Below are 19,047 nucleotides of genomic sequence, written 5' to 3'. Positions count from 1 at the left end.
GGAAGCAGTGCTATGGGCAGTTGGGCAGTCATTGGGACGGCCAGCAGGTAACAGAGCATGTACCTGCCGTCCAGTGTGATGATGTGCGGGTCGGTCAGCGAGTAGCAGATGGATGTGGGAACGTCCTGGACCGTGACCTGAGAGAGGGAATGTCAAAAGAGCGAGAGAGGTCAACACCGTGCACTCCCTCTCTCCTCCCTGTGACCCTGTGAAGACTTTGATGTGAGGCACATATACGTACACCAGAGACACAGACCAGGCCACTGAGAGACACCCTGTCTGGGTGGGGGGCTCACGCTTTACATCTTATGGTGCTCATGGAAGGTAATTGATGGTTTGGACGCAGACTTATTGATGCTCGTTTTAGGTATTCACTTCTCAATGTGGGGCCCCGGCAACCAGCCAGGTCCCAAATGGACACTTTAACTCTGCACCAAAAGAACTTTGGTTCTAGAACTGGTTCTTGTTCTTGATTCATGGAACCGTGTCGCCGGCCACAGACCTTACGTTTCCACAACTTTTAAACGGATCATGACACGCAAAAATAATTGTACTCAGGCTACATGATTAGACCAGTAAGACTCCCTAATCGGGAGATAAGCGACCATATACACAAATTGGCCTTAGCAACCTCATGGTGGCGCTAGAAGAGGGGCATAGTGAGAAATAAGGGGCGGAGGTTGTGGTTTGCCAGCCTAGGAGTGTGTGTGCAAAGTTTGGCATGGATAGGGGCAGCGGTGCCGGAGATAAGAGTAGGGCCAAAAGTGTGACTTGACGTGACGGACTGACTGACAGACAGCTGGTGGAGGTTTTCATAGTAACTTGCGACATGATTAGATAATAGATTGAACATCACAGAGCACCTTTACTGGACTCTACTGTGTTACTCCAAATAAGACAACTTTTGTCGGTTCTAAAGACATTTTTATTCCTGGCACTTTGCTCACAACTAAGTTCTCACAAACACACGCTCCACTCCGCCCCCTCCCCCCACAAAAACGGATAGCCACGCCTACATTTTAGATTTATTTTCGTATCTGAATTCTGATCAAATAAATAAAGAAGCGGGGTGTCCTGACCCTTTAAGTACATTTTGACACCGACACTTTTGTGCCTTTACTCATTTTGATTTCCGGACTACATTGCGGTACTGATACTTTTACTTAAAGGAGTACTTCACCCCCAAAATGACCTTTTTTCTATTGATTAGTCATGCCATGGAGACTTGAGTTCAATAATATTTATTTTGTATTCGTCACATTCCTAAGACAAAAAAGAAAAATGGATTATAGTAAATTTAACCCAATTGATTCTGGATGCGGACCCAAATACATGGGCCTGGATTGGGACCCAAATAAGGACCTGGATGGGGACGCAAATGCAAGTAAATTTACCCCCATTGATTCTCACCCAAATGCATTTGGGTCCCCATCCAGGGCCTTGTATTTGGGTCCCCATCCAGAATCAATGGGGGTAAATTTACTATGATATTTTTTTTTTGTCTTTAGGAATGCGACAAATACCAAAAAAAAAACATTATAGTCTCCATGGCATGAAAAAATGTCATTTTGGGGGTGAACAACTCCTTTAAGTAAAGAATGTGAGTAGCCTACTTCTACCACCACTGTCCCTGAGCCAAAAAATGTTTGCGAACCCGTCCTCTACTGAGTACTTCTCACTTTGAGGGGCGAGGGGACGTAGTTCCTCCAGAGGCGCGGGGCCCCGGGGCCGGGCACGGCGCTGACCAGGCTGGGCCGGTTGCCGTCGCGGGTGAAGTCTGTGACGGCGGTGAGCAGCACGGTGGCGGCGGCGCAGCGGCCGCCCCGGCACGCTGCGGGCTCCAACGCCTCCTGGCAGGAGGACAGTGCCACGTTGGGGGCCTCGTGACCCAGGCCGTCTGGAAGAGGACACACACACCGTCAGCGTTCTCATATTCTTTATTTAACTTTTTTTTTTTTTTGTGTGGAAGGAGATCTACAGTAAACATGTAGGATACACGTCAAGCGATCACCTGATACGTAACCGACCAGTTAGTCCAGTTCAATATGTCCAAAAATGAAGGTTCGTTAAAATGTTCGGGATATTAGGAAACCTATCGATTTTTGGAAACTTCAGAGTGTAACAAATCAGAAAATCCATGATTCCATTTGCAAAATCCCAAGGGAAATGTTTGACAGCTGCTGAAAGTTTGGGTCCATTCACTATAAAGGAAAAAAATACCCCAAAGAAATCTGCTTTAAGTAGCATTTGAGGGGTTTAAACAGGGGTTTTTCATGATTCTGAATCCATTGCAAGCATTAGTTTGCACCAACAAAAAACTGACCCACAGAACTATGGTTTAGTGATGAGTCATCACTTTTCACAGTTTTGTGGGGGCTGTTTTTAGCCCAAGGAATGTTTTTCATGCAAAACAAATGCTTGCAATGGATTCAGAATCATTAAAAACCCTAGTTTGACCCTGCACATGGTACTTAAAGCTATACTGTGTAAGTTGCTCAACTAGTGGTCAGTAGCGGTATTGCTTTTTTCGGCCGTTTTTCGGCCGGAGTCGTCGCGGACCACCGCCGCGGACCACCGGAGCGGCGCCAGCAAACCACCGCGACCGATAGTAATCCGTGGAGGGGTAGAACGCATGGTAGAACGTAATTTTCTGGCCAGGATTTGTGGATTAAGAGGTTAAAATCCTTCACCATGGTAAATACTGTAGCCAAGCGGAGGCGCTTCCTGGAGACCAGAGCAGATAAGCTGTGATTGGCCGGTAGTGTACCATGTGTGCATGATCGGCGATGTGATTGGGCAACGTATACACAACGTATACAGATGATGCAGATTACGTCATTTTGGCGCGAAATCCCGCCCCTGTCACTGCTAAGAAGAAAACATATAAAGAGAAGGCTTCAGAAGCTGAAAATAACGGAGTGGGTGTTCTAAAACTTTAGCGATTTAACAGTTAGGACAATTTTAAGATTTGTTTTATAAAAAAAGTTACATGGTACAACTTTAAAGGTGATACACCATGAAATTTCACTTTTTCTATTTTAAAACCTTTTTTTGGGGTCCCACTAGCACCTTCTATCCTCACAAAGTCCCATTTCTGACCGTTGTGTCTTTCTCTGGTTTTGAGAAGGCAAAGGTTAAAAGTATCCCACGGGTTCTTAAAACAGGCTGTCCAGATTTGCTGCCGATTGTGACGTCATCATCGGCCGTTTTTTTTTCTTTTTTTTTTTTTAAAGAATTTTTTTTTTCAACAGATTTTTTTTTTTCTAAAAAAATTTTTTTTTTCAAAAAGATTTTGGGGGGGGGTGGCGCAGTTCAGGCCAAAGGTGGTACTGCAGCTGAAATGCTCTGAGAGCCACTCAAAAATGAGAGAGGCTCTCTAATCAGGAGTGGTAATTTAGCCTCAAACCTTTTGAAAAACGTTTTTGGGACATAAACAATATGACATAAATACTTTTTAAATGCATGGTGTATCACCTTTAAAGCACTTTTTTTCCCTTTATAGTATAATGTATAGTAAGTGAACGGGACCCAAACTTTCAGCAGCTTTCAAAAATTCAATCGATGGGTGATAGTTATCTGTGTAACAAGGTTGAGAATCAAATGATATGTTCTATAGAAGGTAACCCATTTAGATCTGACCTGGATCGCTGACGCTGAGAGACAGAGGAACGCCACACTGGTGTTCAAGCTGTGGTCCGTGGCACGGGATGGGGACGGTGCTGTAGATGGTCACCTCGTGCTCCTTGCCGTTCTCCGCTATGTGGAGAACATCAGGAGAGAACTGAACACATGGAGAACAGAGAAGGCAGAACATCAGGAGAGAACTGAACACATGGAGAACAGAGAAGAATCAGTACAATTGGTGATTTTACTTTAGTAGATCATTTACTTTAGACTTGTACTCCACTACCTCTCTGAGGCAAATGTTGTACTTTTTACTCCACTAAAATAATTTGAAAACTTTATTTACAAGGTATACTATTGTAGATGTATTAACACAAAAATACCCTTACTTTATACTAGACTTTGGTACTGTATATCGTCGTTGTCGGGTGGAAACCTTGTATGTCCAAAACCGTTCGTTTTTATCATTGAAAATAGCAGATCTACAAGCACACAACGCCTCGCGGTGCGAGGCGTTGTGTGCTTGTAGATCTGCTGTTTTCACTACTTTGTGCGATGGCCTCGTCTGATGAAGCAGGGCTTTACTTCGCGAAAAAACGTATACATTTGAAACTTGGAGATACGAAGTTTCTGCCCGACAGTGACGATATGTATGTATATATTGATGTACATTATGGGTGATAACCCATATATCAATATGATAGTCTTCCAATTCCAATCTTGTCTGCTAATTTATTGTATTTAGCAACTTCCAAGTTCACTGTTTATCCTGTATCCTGTACGAGTTCTCTCTCCTGATTGGATGAAATTTGTATCCCGACCTGAACATGTATTTTCTGTTTAGCTAGAGAGCTAGAAAGATGGAGAGACCCCTGAACACTATTTAGTAATGATTATAGAGAACACAGAGTACACAGAGATATGTTAAGCTTATAAGAACAAGAAAAATAAATGGAACAGTTTTGTATTCCTATAAATCATCATACTGTGTTACTAATGATGATACAGCATTTTCCATTTTATTCTTCTTTCTTTTCTTTTTTTTTTTACCTTGAGTCCAGCATAGAAGCTCTCACTCTCTCGTGGAACAGATTGTACTTGACTGTAGTTGGCTCTGAACGTTGACACACTGCAGGAAAACTGTAAACACAAGGGATTTCAGTGGATTGCATTTATACCTTTTGAGAAAAATATTTCTCAGACAGACAAGGCTTCACTGGAAAAAAAAATCTAGTTTTAAATAAAATGTGCAGCTTGTTACTCAATGAAACAGCTGAGTCATGGTCAGAAATATAATCATCATGATATAAAGCAGTGTTTCTGAAATTTAAAGGATCTCCAGTTTGGTCTGCATTAAGGCTCGCAGAGTTACAGACCCATACAGGTCCACTTGGTTCCTATAAATCATTTAGCCAGGGACGCCCTGGAACCCCAGCAAGGGCTGCTGGGATTTTCCCGGACCCCACTTTGAGAACCACCAATATAACGTATATCACCGTTTAAAGCAACAATAATAAGCTTTATTTGTATGCACATTTTAAGAAAAATGTCACAAAAGTGCTTGACCCACAACACAAATAAAAAACAATGGATAACAATACAAGAAATGCATTAAAAATAAGAGAGCTGTTTTCAGAATGGATTTAAAAAGCTGTTATCTCCTCAGGTAGGAAATTCAAAAGTGTCGGAGCTCTGATCGCTAAAGCATCTTTTGTTTTCAAGCGACACACTGGAATGACAAGCAGCGCTTTGCCCAAAGATCTGAGGCACGTCACAGGATATGCCTCACACTGTCTCGCGTTGAGCTTGTAGATCTGCTATTTTCCCAAATTATGCCTCTTATATTATTTGACATTTTTGGCCAGTTTTTATGGTATATTGATGACTTTTGATGCAGCAATTGTCTTTTTTTCTTTTGTTTTCTTTTTAGAGGTATTTAGAGGCATTAACCCATTCAGGCCGGGAACACATTTTAGTGTATGGGAGGGGCTTACAGTACATGTACAGTATGTAGCAACATATTTGTTTTTGTAGGCTAATTTCTGATTTAGGCCTAGAATAGGTTAGGCCTAAATAAAAAGGCCTTGCATTTTTGTCATAGGACACAATGTATCTGGACCGACTTTCCCACAGAAACATCAGACGCAACACAGTCATGTTAGAATTACACGTTGCATATGGCCGATGACGTATAGGTTGAATTGATCCAAACATTTTGCGCTCCCAACATTACACACTTGCTGAAATCTGGCAAAAACCTTCTATCTCCTTATTTCTACTTTAAATGTATTGTGCAAATGAATGCCCTAATTCATTTTACAAGAAAAAGTAACAAAACATAGCCGATCTTCAAGCTCACACGTTGTGAGCTTGTAGATCTGCAGTTTTTGCTATTTTTGTTAGTGAAAGTGTTTATGTGTCTGCAGGTTTTATACAATTTTTTGTTTGTGTTATCCTTTTAGCTTAGTCAGTGGTATATAGAATTATATGTACCTGGCCGGTGACCCCCATCTCAAAATAATATGTATCAGGGATCCCACAGAAGCAAATATTTGAGTAAAAAAATGTAACTTTAAAAGAGATATATTCAAATATTTGCAAAAATGTTCACTATTTGTCAAAAATAGATCTACAAGTTCGCAGCACGACACTCGGTTCCGCGCAGGGCCGCGCTGCGAGCTTGTAGATCTGCTATTTTTCAATAGCTAAATGGTTAAAGTGTAAAAACTTTTTTTTTTTACGTACAAGGTTTCCGCCCGACAGCGGCAATGTTATGGCCGATGACGTATTGATGAAATGGATCCAAACATTTGAGCGTGTGGCGCTCCTGACATAACACATAGACACAACCCTCCCTGCACCGCGCTGAGAGCTTTCACCTTTGACCCCCGGCACAGCTGTGACATAAGCGTGTGTGAAACATGGGCCCCCCAGAGCTGTGGTGCAAAGTAAGTGAGAACGTTTACTAGAGTAGGTACAGCTTTTAACCCATTGACCGCCATTTTAACATACCTCCGTACTCCCACCTGCCATTCGTCTCCATAGACTTCCATGTAATTGGGTGTGCACGGATCATGCACACCCATGCCTAGATAATGCACCACGTGTGTCCACATTGCTCACAGCTTTCAAACAAAAAAATCCAAATGGAAATCCGTTCAGGCATTCATGAGATAACAGCCACTATGTTTAACAAAGATGGCTGCCAAAATGGCTGCCATGCTTGAAAGATGGGGTTGCTATGGGGGTTAAACATGCAATTTCGCGATTGCTATCATGCCTACTCCATTTTTTGATTTTTTTTTTTTTTCTTTTTTTTTATTCTCGGGACTATCGGGCCTGGCGGGGAAAGACATTGGAATAATCTCGGGACTATCGGGCCTGGCAGGGAATGAGTTAAGGTGCTTTCAATTTACTTGAATTTTCCATTTTTCGATGCAAGTTACCCCAACTGCACTGCAGTGGAGCTGTTCTGTGGCCATGCAACAGTATAAAGACAGTGTGTGGTTGTACTGGTCAGCTCCCAGGTTTTAACACTCGCATGACTGAACCTGATTTTGAGATTTTTAGGTGGTTTTGGTTTGCCCCGGAAACTCAGAGAAATTTTCCCTTTTCATGATTTTTCCTTATCATACAAGCAAAGTCTTGTTTTTTCTACCATTTGAGACGTTTTGTAAATATGAAATAAAATGTTTTGAGTGTTTCCTGAGCATTCTAATTCAATTTCTAAATGTCAAAAACAGGTCAAAATGACATGTCATGCGAGTGTGGGGTTGTATGTGCGTGCGTGCATGTGTGCGTGTGTAGTGTATGTGCGCGCGTGTGTGCTTGGCATTGCTGAAAATGAGCACTTGTGTTCAGCTACTACCCTCTGGATAAAGAACAGAGTACTGAAGAATAAAGAACAAAAAAAGGAAAGGAAAAAGCACCTAAATGTTTTGTATTTGAGTAAAGGTACTTAGTTACTTTCCACCCCTGGGTGGGTGGAAGGGTAGTAGGGGGGGGGGTTGGGGGGTGGCAGAGCTTAACGTGTCCCAGACAACACACATGTCCAAATATGGCGAGGAGGAGCGAGCCGTTGGCCTCACAGCTGGATAGAGGAGAGGAGACTGGCGGTGCGGTGCGGTGCAGTGCGGCGCGGCGCGGCGGGCGATGACATCACCTGAGTGTCACATAAGCTCTGCGTTTGGAGGGATAATAAGCCCTCGATCCAGTTGCCCCGGCAACCGCAAAAAAAAAAAGAAAAAGAAATGAGTTCCATGATAAAATGGGAGCCGTCCTTTGTGCGTTAACCACTTCAACTCTGGAGTCAGGGTTTTTGAGCATGTCATTAAACGTAAACATTTTGTTTGTGTTTTACACTACTTTTTACATTACTTTTACACTATAATGTGTAAAAGTGATATTTCATAGTAAGTGTAGATTATGTAGCTGAATATTGCTATTGTGATAGCAATCAATGCTATAGTGTGTTTGTTCACTGTTCAGTTCCAGCTCTTTAGTAAACAGAAAATCTATTTTAATGCCAGGATTCCAATTTCATCCAATCAGGAATATACAGGATACTAACAAGTGGAATTGGACGTGATGGCACATAGATATGTGCAGATGGAATCGGAACTGGAACACTTTCATGATTGAAGCCGATAAATGTGTCATCTCTCGTCTATGAGGAAACCAACCCTTAGTTCATCAAATAGATTTTCAGTTAAAGAGCTGGAGAGACAGGGTTGACCCCTGTTACTGAACAAACACTCTATATAGCAATGATTACTATCAGAATATATAGAGCTTTAACCTTTTTAACAAACAAATAAATATCACTTACACTAGTGGTTGCGTGTGCAGCCAAGCGTCAAGGTGCTCTTGAGTAAAGGCAGCTCAAGTTCCACAACGGCCTCAAAGCCCAGGAGGGATAAGAAAATAATGATAAACTCAGATGCATGCACGTACACACAGACACGCACGCACGCACGCACGCACGCACGCACGCACGCACGCACGCACGCACTCCCCTAACACAACCACTGAGATTCCCCTCACAGTAGTCAACCTCTGACTGCTACTAAAGCCCAGCAAGACGCTCGAATGCACGCGTGCACACACACAGGGCGCACACACACACGCAGCCACGCACGCGCAGTCGCGCACACAATACAGCCAAGTGATCCGGGGACCACCGGGGTTCCAAATGGTAACTCTCAGTAACTCTCACAGTACGGATGGGCTGTTGTCAGCGAAGAGATCTGGTGCAGAGGGAAAAGTGGAGCAGACCAAATATACAGCCCACCCCTGAGGGATCCTAATAGTCAACTAAGTACAGCGTTAAAGTGGTTAAACCATGTCGTCTGGGATCTGGAACCGTTTAATCACTTAAGACTTATTTAATACTTTCTAAAATAGCCAATCTACAAGCCAAATAGATGATCTACAAACTCACTCATTGTGAGCTTGTAGATTGGCTACTTTCAATATAATTTCTTTTAAAATAAATTCTAAAATCACTATCATAATCACTATATCGGCAATATGGCAAAATACGGTGGTATTTGATTTTGTGCTGCGCACTGCTGCCCTGGCCTACACCATAACATACCGTAGCATAGTGCATAACACAATCTAAATGACTAAGAATCCATTTAAATAGAAAGCATGTGGAGAGGAGAGCACAAGGCTTGTCTAGGCTGGATCTGATTTCACAGCCCTCTCTCTCTCTCTCTCTCTCTCTCTCTCCTTCTCTCTCTTTCTCTCTTTCTTTCTCTCTCTCGCTCTCTCTCTCTCCTGTACTGACTGAACCGTGCCTTAGACAGGTCACAATGATCCATCGTTTAACCCCGTCCTCACCCGCACACGAGCGGGGTCAACCTCGTTCAGCATGCCTTCCCCTCACACTGATCCTGGCTCTCATTACTTCATATACTGTCCATTTGATCACATTTGTTTGAGTTCTTTAGAACAAAATGTTTGCAGCACAGACATTATGCAGCAGAAATGTTAACCGTTATCTTTTAGGAAAGGTTGGCTATTTTCCTTCAATTGTTGTTAAATGAAAGGTGATGCAGACTGGAAAGAGCAGAATGCTTCCCCCATCGCAAGCAGGAATTTGCGGTGCGGAAAAACAACAGCAGCACGTGGCTCCCCTTGGACACGCACATGTGCGGGAGTGACAATGCAACAGCGTGAGATCGCGATACAGCCTTTTGACATTTTCGGCACGTATCGAGTATCGTGGCAGACTTAGAGGGTTCCCACCAAAATGTGGAACAGTTTAACCCATTTAGGCCTAGGATTATTGACTGCTTTAACTATTGAAAAATAGCAGATATACAAGATCACAGCGCAGCACCGACTGCCGCGCTGCGAGCTTGTAGATCTATTTTTTTTTTAATCATGAAAATTAGAATTTTGACCCGATTCTATAAGTGTCTTTTGAATCCTTCTAGGTTTTTTTTTGAAAAAACTGTGTTTCTATGTAAGCAATCTGGCCAGCCATCGTCAAAGAAAAGGTCCTTTTCACTTAACTGGAGCTCAGTTGGTCTGTTCTTGAGAGACTACTATGTCAGTGGTTCTCAAACCTTTTCATGTGAAGGACCCCCAAAATGATATGTATTTGTCCACGGACCCCCATCTCAAAATATTTAGTTCCACGGACCACCCAGAAGCAAAATTTTTGTTACAAACGTAACTAAACGTAGCAGATCTACAAGCTCACAGCGCGGCACAGAGTGCCGCGCTGCGAGCTTGTATATCTGCTATTTTTCACTGGTTAAAGCATTCAATAATTCTAGGCCTAAATGGGTAAACATGTATGCCCTATTTTTGTTTTTGGCTATTTTAGAAATATTTTAACAAATCTTGCCCGAGGGATTTCGGGGTGTTTGTGAGAACCACCGCACTAACAGCCTTATCAATAATATCGTTACCGTCTCTCCCAGTCTGAAGTGCACGCCGTCCATCTCCACCGTGGAGAAGGTCTTCAGAGTGGACTCCTGCCTGACCTCGGCCTTCATGCTGTGTCCGATGTGTCGGGCCCACACCACCCGGTAGCCCACCAACGCCACGGCCGCCACGGCCCGGTGGTCCGGGCCGGACGGAGGGGCGCCGCTGACCCCCACGAAGGAGCACCTCAGGTGGACACTGCTGCCGATGAGCTCCGGGGCGATGACAGGTCTGCTGGCGAGAGCCGGGAGGCTCGCTGGATATAGGAACACCATGACGGTGATGAAGAAAAAAAAAAAGAAGAAACAATCACTTTATTGACAAGGTACAATAAGTGATTTTCTTTTACAAAATGTTTATTGAGCGGTGCAAACCGCTCCTATACGTGGCTGTGCGTGTGTCTGTAGCCTTTTTCCTCAGCGTTTTGCCATAGCAAAATGTGTGTACGTAGCATCATGTTTGTCTAGTGATGTCATATGTAGGCCTGTCCTCTAAAAATCGACGAATCGACGCGTCGTTTTAAGCCCCCGGAATCGACGCCAATTGTTTGAGTCGAGCCGTCAAAAATATATAATTTTTTTTATCACACCAGTATACTGTGGTGCGGTATGAGAGCGCTGGACTGTGACTGTCATGTAATTCTTATTGAGTCCATACTTCCTACTACTAGACTTAAAAATAAAATCAGTTCACGTGACTTGAAAGTTGCCTTGATCATATAACAGGGAGCTCTTATTTTGAAGTTAACCGCTTGGAAAGGAAATGCGTCGACGAGTTGTTATTCTATTTGAGAGCTGGCCAAAGCAGCAGAGCCAGCGCGATGCGCTTTCACTTTCACTGCCGTGGGTGTGTGGTGGTTGGACTCGCACCAGATCGGCAACATAGCTCTTTTGATACAGCAGCGGTGCTCTGAGAAAATACAACTTGTGGAAATAATACACGACATGCTGTCAAAGAGATGCATTATTCTCTCCTCCGTTGTTCTACTCTGCTCCACAATTCACTATTACGCACGGCAAATTACGCATGGCTGGACGCAATCTTATCGTCATTAATGTCCAGTGTCCACCGCTATCATGTCTCAATATGCACGGTAGTTCATGGATCTAATTCACTTTAAAGGCTTAAAACATATTGCTGTTTTATTGTATTACGTTGACGTGGTTTAAAAGCTTAAAGCACCACTTTTTTTTCTTTTTTTTCTCTTTTTTTTTTACATAAACGATTCGTCGACGCGTCGGATTAACCCCCGCGACTCGAATCGACTTCATAAATCCTGCGTCGAGGACAGCCCTAGTCATATGTCGTATGTCTGTAGCCTTTTTCCTCAGCGCTTTGCCATAGCAAAACGTGTGTGTGTAGCATAGCCTGTACATCCTAGACCCAAATCAAATCTGAGGACCTTATGCAAGCACGACCACCGCTCACTTCACATAGGGTGTGATTTTTTATTTCTTTTAAGAAGCTCTTATGTAATATTCATCAAATTGTAACGTTAGAAATGGTAAATGGTGCATTTAGTGCCTTTATGCAAGGCGCTTTAAAGAGATTGTACATTACATTCACCCATTCACACACACATTCATACAGCGATGGCGGAGGAAACTATGCAACTAGGGGTTCAGAGTTTTGCTCAAGGACTCTACAATGCTGGGGGAGCCCGGGATTAAACTGGGATCTACAAGCTCAAAGCCTGTAGGCTGGCTATTTTCAGTAGTTTAAAATGTTTTTATAAAAATAAGAAAGGAACGTTTTTAGACATACAAGGTTTCCAGCCGACAGCGACAAAATCAAATGTGCCCGATACTGTATTTTGGCTAAGCAGTGCTCATTCCCATGTGAACACATGTATACACATTACACATACCCTCTTATCTGCCCTGTTTACTCTCTCTGGAAGGACACTGGTCTACGCCCTCCCCAGGCCAATAGTGTGGGGGTTGCCCATGACAGGAACATTCAGATATAATCATAACAAGTTGTACTTTCTGTATAATGAATTATTTCAGAATACAGGCATATGAGAATACAACTGAAATAAGATTAATAATACCGGGGTCCTGTGGGTTAATGAAGTATAAAGCAGGGGTCTTCAACAGAGGGTCTGGGACCCCTAGGGGGTCCTCAGGGTTACTACAGGAGGTCCTCCAAATCTTTGTGTAAGAGGATAATTCTTTTAAATGAAAAACTGGAACCCTCGCATCCCTATTTAATTCGAGGAGAACTTTAGCCAAAAATAGCAGATCTACAAGCTCTCAAGCTTGTAGATGGAGTGAAAGGTCAAATTTACTAAGTATCGACGATTTAAGTGGTTAAATGTCTGAAAATGAAATTGATGATTCATTCACAACAATTGTTCACAATTCTATACAATATGTAGTGGGGGTCCCTGCTTCATCTCCCTGTCAGCTAAGGGGTTCTTGACCTGAACGTGTTTAAGACCCCTGGTATAAAGGGTTTTAGGTGGTTTATGGAGTCACCTTTGCATCGCCCGTTGATCTCCACTTCACCCGGAGGACAGAGTTTTGGTCCAAAGTCTGGAGAAACTGCAAAGAAAAATATGAGGATTCAGGAACCAGTTCCAACAACCTGGAAACAAGAGCTTGAGACTCTGCTCTATACTGAACTAATAAATACATGCATATACCTGTATGCATACATTTGATCATATCTGCACAGCAGTGTTGATTTTGATTGAAAATTACATTTTGATTTGGTTTTAGTCAAAGAGTCTAAAGTCTCTTGAATAAAAATGTATTTGTTTTTTTGGTCTGTAACACCGAGAGTGATTCATTTGATTCTATTTGTACACTCCATTCCATTCCATTTGTACACTCTCAGTGTACTATGGGGGTCCTTGTACATAAATCGTTTGAGAACCACTAGTGGACTCCTAATGTGCCATAGTGTCGTAGCAAGTGTCAAATATATTCTGAGACTTCGACATTCATTAATTGGGTCTTATGATCAAAATAAGAACATTCTAATGGTGTATAAAAAAAGAAAGATTTGCCACGGACAAGACCAAGTCTTTGCCACAGTCACATTTGTTTGTATAAGGACATCCCTGGGTTATAGGGCATTCACCAAATATTAGAATATTCGAAGATCAAAGTCACTATTCAACCTTGTTCACCGGAGTCGAATTATTCTCTTTTTTTTTTCTCTCTTTAAAAGATATATAGTTTATAAAACTTGGCTAGATAGGAAGTCAATAAGAATGAGTTGTCAATGTCCCTGTAGTGGGAGTGTTTCAGGCAAAAATCGTGCACTTTATGAAAGAAGCATGAAATTTGGCACACAGTTAGAACATGCCATATGGAAAATTTTTGGCTATAGGGGCATCGCAGATTTGTCTTGGGAAACTTGTGGGAGCCAATCAAAGTTGGGCTCTCATAGACTTTACTATAGAGTAAAATAATACAAAAAATAAATATGCTTTAAGTAGCATGTGAGGGGTCAAACTAGGTGTTTTTCGGGATTCTGAATCCAATGCAAGCATTTGTTTTGCACGAAAAACATTCCTTTCTGAGAAACGGCCACCACAAAACTGTTGAAAAGTGATGACTCATCACTAAACCATACTTTTATCACTTATATGGGGTCCGTTTTTAGCCCAAGGAATGGTTTTCCTGCAAAATAAATGTTTGAATTGGATTCAGAATCCCGAAAAACACCTAGTTTGACCCCTCACATGCTACTTAAAGCATATTTATTTTTTGTATTATTTTACTCTATAGTAAAGTCTATGAGAGCCCAACTTTGATTGGCTCCCACAAGTTTCCCAAGACAAATCTGCGATGCCCCTATAGCCAAAAATGTTCCATATGGCATGTTCTAACTGTGTGCCAAATTTCATGCTTCTTTCATAAAGTGCACGATTCCATCAAAATACTGCCCGAAACGCCTGCACTACTGGTGGATGAAATGAATGAGAACCCCTGGTATGAATCTATACCAGGGGTTCTCAAACCTTTTTAGGCCATGAACCCCAAAATAAACATATTTGAACTGGGGACCCCCACCCCGACAAGCACTTGGAATTGTATGTATTACATTTAATCTGACTCGGTTCCGCAAATAAATATTGTGAAAATAGCCGATCTACATAATCACAACGCCTCGCAACGCGAGGCGTTGTGAGCATGTAGATCGGCTATTTTCACAATGATCGCCTCTTCATTACTTAATATTTGCCAGTTTGGCCAGTCCTGTCGAATATTCGACTATTCGAATACTTTGAGGTCGAATAATTCGAATGCTAAAAATCACTATTCGTGAACGCCCTACTGGTTTAGCACCCTGGAGAAGTGAAGACCTCCTGTGCCGAGTGAATGGACACAGGGAACGCAGCAGTGAGTAGCTGTGTTCATGTGGACAGTGAATACAGCAGGACCTCCTGAACAGAGCGGATACCTTCTTCAGATTCCATCAGGGCATTCACGCATGATGCACGGCTGTTAGCTAGCCAAGTTTTTTTCTTTTGTTCTTTTTTTTTTTTTACTTGTACTTTATTATTCGTTATTGCTTGCTGCTTGAGGAGGGTACACAGCAAAAGCAGGGATACACAGCAAATTCCTTTGCATTTATCTATTTATTGTTACTGTGGAGGACCAATGCACTGATTCTACGGAGGACACATAGCATATCTGTGTGTGTTTGGCCGGAGAGTATGCGTGTGCTTCCCATTGGCCAACCCAACACGTCGGCTTCCCGGATTGGCGGAGAGCTTCGCAACCAGTTTTTGCCACTTAGGTTTAAAGGGGTAGTTCACCCCCAAAATTACTTTTTTTCTATTGATTACTCATGCCATGGAGACTTGAGTTCAATAATACCGTACCTTTAGCGCAGTAGCCCATGCAGCCCTGGGTGGGTTGCAGGTAGTAGATGAGGAACTCCCCACAGTTGCGCACCGTGATGGGGATGCGGAACAGACAGCAGTCCTTGGCGCTGCCGTGGAAGAACTGCCACGTGGCGCACGCCGAGAGCTGCCGCATCTCGCCGGGACGCGGCAGGGAGCCGTCCCTCAGCGAGAGCCACACGGGCGCCTGGGTTCCACACCGGTTCATCTGCGCACAGAGATAGAAAATGGTTAATAAAAAATGGTCCTTTGAAAGGCTACTGTATATGGTTTCCATGAGAAGAACCATTGCTGTTTCCCAAGCAGTGGGTCGGGACTAGGAATGGGACCATAAGCGATATTATCGTTTATCGTGATAAAAAACACTCATGATAATCGTATCGTGGAGATTTAATTTATCGTGATATCGTCCTCCATCATGCACTGGGATCAATTCACCTTTTAGCTGCATATCCGGTTCCACTTAAACCCTCTATAACTGTTAAAAGGTACTTATTAAATATGTACTTGATAGTCTTTTTTTCACTCTCTATCAAATGTCTTTGCCAAAAAAATCGATCTACAAGCTCACAACGCGTCTCCGCCCCAGGATAATGGATTTTGATCATTGCGATAATATCCTAAATCGCAATTTATTTTGTCACAATAATCGTGAAATGAAATTTTCATATCGTCCCATCCCTAGTCCCTGACAGGAAACACTGACACTGCTTAAGAACCTTGGTCTGGAAGGTTCTCTTCTGGAGCCGTCTCTCTCTCTCTCTAACTTAGCAGGAGAGAGAGAGAGAGAGAGAGAGAGAGAGCCACCACGGCGCCTGGGTTCCGCACCGGCTCACGCGAAGAGAGATGAGAGGACGCAGGCGGTTATTACACCGCGGCGAGGGCTGCAATTATCAGCCTGCACCTGGCCTGGGGATGAGCGCTGCGGGGATGTGCTCCTGACATGATGGCAATCAGCTGCTCTTCCAGCGGCACACAGAAGATGTTTGATGTTTTTTTTTTTTTTTACCGTTTCATGCTCAGGGGTGTCGCACCAAATTCTGGGCCCTGGGTACTTACTACTGAAAAATACCAGATATACAAGCTCACAGCGCGGCACTGAGTGCCGCGCTGCGAGCTTGTATATCTGCTATTTTTGAAAAATCTTTTTTTTTTTCCAAGTCTTTGAATATTTCAAATCCTTCTAAGGTTTTTTGAAAAACCTATGTTTCTATGTCAGTGGTGCTCAAAGTGTTTCATGTGAAGGACCCCCAAAATTATATGTATTTGGCCAAGGACCCCCATCTCAAATATTTAGTTCCAGGGACCCCCCAGAAGCAGAATTTGAGTTACAAATGTTCGCTTAAAAAATACATATATTCAAAGATTTGCCCATATTTTCACGACTTTTCAAAAATAGCAGATCTACAAGTTCGCAGCACGGCACTCGGTGCCGCGCTGTGAGCTTGTATATCTGCTATTTTTCAATAGCTAAATAATTAAGGCCCCTCCACCTTGGGCCCTAGTAACTCAGTCTCACTTTCCTCCCCTTGTGACGCCCCTGTTCATGGTTGTACCGTGCTGTGCCATTTTGGTGACATGCTGTACCCTCCCCAAGCCAGTGGTGGAAAGTATATTTAATTATAGTTTTGAGGTACTTTTTCTATTCTATTTAACCCGGGTCACACCTTTTTTGATAGTAGCGTTGACAATTAGAAACGTGAAATCGTTTTAGATTTTAGTGCTGGCTGTTATTATAGCAGATATGGTACACCTGCTATTTGGAGGTCCTTGGTACAAAAAGTTTTAAAACTACTGATTTAGAAGGCGTTTTTAGAATCGGCCTCAGGTCTTAATGGGCTAAGATTGACAGGAAACCGGGTAGAGAGAGTTGGGAAATGACAAGCAGCAAACGTCCGTCCGCAGGCTCTGGAATCAAACCCGCCACTCGCTGTCGGGAATCAGAGCCTTACTATATGTGATATGTGCCTTGGCCACTTGGCCATCGGTGCCCCTGGATCTCACCTTCCAGGGGCACCACTACACTAACACTCAAGAGGCAAATATTGTATTTTATACAAATACAACGACTATAATTATTTTAAAACTGTATTTTACAAGTTATTAGTAACATTTCTGATTTCATTATTATTACATAATATGCATTGACCCCTTAAGCCCTATAGTATATTTCATATAGTCATTGCCTGACGCAATGATCTAAGAATTTTGTCAAATTTGAAAGAATCTGTGAAATCTGCAACACGACGAGTACTGTAAATCTATTTCTTTGCCAATGTCAATACATTTGTAACTTTACACAAGTAAAGCTTTCAATGTCAGCCTTTTACTTGTAACACAGTACTTCTAGGTATTGCTACTTAAGCAAAACATCTTAGCACTTATTCCACAACTGCCAAAAACAAAATGTGTTCATGCTTGCTAGAATAATAAAAAGAAACACATGTCCAAATGTAGATTCAGTTCAGCAATTACATATTTTTTCAATGTTGTGCTCCATTCAGCGGAAAGCTAGTTGGCAAACTACTACTGTAGCACTAATACAGGTGGTAAAACTTAATGAGTGTGCTCTTTAAACCTAGGTACCATTAGCTCGAGATCTGACCGGACACAGGTACTAATCGGGTGATAATCATGTAATTTACGCTCGTGTAAACACAGCTTTGGAATGTTTTAAACAACAGCCACTTGTGTGTGAAGATGCTCATTGTCCCATTAGACTTGAATTTACAGTTTAATGGAGTCTCTGTCTGTATTTATAATGTTACACTGTTGCAGTCATAGCTGAATGGGTATAGGAAACAGAAGGTCCCTGGTTTGCCTCTTGGTCCCGGCTACGAGTCGACGTGTCCCTGAGCAAGACACTTAGAGTAAATCCTAACACTTTTACGTTTTTGCTAGTAGAAGCCATTCGTCACATCAGTGGTGTAAAGTAACTAAGTAACCAACTACTTTGCTTGAGTATTTCCAATTACCAATACTTTTACTTCTACTCCACTACATCTCGGATCCAAATATTGTACTTTTACTCCACTATATTTAGTTGAAAACTTTAGTTATTAATTACTTTGTAGATTTTGATTATTATTACAAAGCATACATTAACCACTTCAGCCCAAAATACATTTCGGCCATTTGAAAATAGCCAATCTACAAGCTCACAATGCATCGCGATGCAATGCATTGAGAGCTTGTAGATCTGCTACGTTCAAAAGATTTTTATACATTTGAAAACTTGAAATGGGACATTCTGCATAATGAGTACTTTCAACTGTTTGTACTTTAAGTACATTTTGATACCGATACTTTTTGAATTTCTGACTTACTTGTAACAGAGTATTTCTTCATTGGTGGTTAATACGACAAATATGCCTTAATACATTATAATTGTCCTCTATAAATACAAAAGTAAACAAAACTAAACAAAAGTAATACTTCCTAAGGTTAACTCATACAGTGCCATCTGGCCACAAGGGGTGCTAGAGTGCCAGAAATTTATCCATAGACCTTCTTTATAGCTTTCGTCGACCCTCTCCCAACTGGCTTGTGTTTTCACTCCGGTCAATCCTATGGGTGTCGAGAGGAGGAAGCTAGCTGACACGTAGCCAAAATGCTAACCCATT

At 42.3% G+C, this 19,047-nt stretch overlaps 1 protein-coding gene across 1 annotated transcript in view; it reads right to left on the bottom strand.

Annotated features, from left to right (window-relative positions):
• LOC308280178 (von Willebrand factor D and EGF domain-containing protein) overlaps window positions 1–19,047 on the bottom strand; it is a gene marked incomplete at both ends in the record, with an annotated part of 83,611 nt that overhangs the window by 59,923 nt on the left and 4,641 nt on the right. The window contains 7 exons of the mRNA XM_080720441.1: window positions 64–137; window positions 1,680–1,897; window positions 3,640–3,781; window positions 4,675–4,764; window positions 10,548–10,819; window positions 13,044–13,109; window positions 15,404–15,632. Coding sequence (XP_080576567.1) covers window positions 64–137; window positions 1,680–1,897; window positions 3,640–3,781; window positions 4,675–4,764; window positions 10,548–10,819; window positions 13,044–13,109; window positions 15,404–15,632 — 1,091 coding nt within the window. The remainder of the gene's footprint in view (window positions 1–63; window positions 138–1,679; window positions 1,898–3,639; window positions 3,782–4,674; window positions 4,765–10,547; window positions 10,820–13,043; window positions 13,110–15,403; window positions 15,633–19,047) is intronic.

The sequence above is a fragment of the Nannobrachium achirus genome, assembly GCF_963921795.1.
Source record: "Nannobrachium achirus genome assembly, chromosome: 24".
Lineage (NCBI taxonomy): Eukaryota > Metazoa > Chordata > Actinopteri > Myctophiformes > Myctophidae > Nannobrachium > Nannobrachium achirus.
This window is presented reverse-complemented; position numbering and strand designations above follow the sequence as displayed.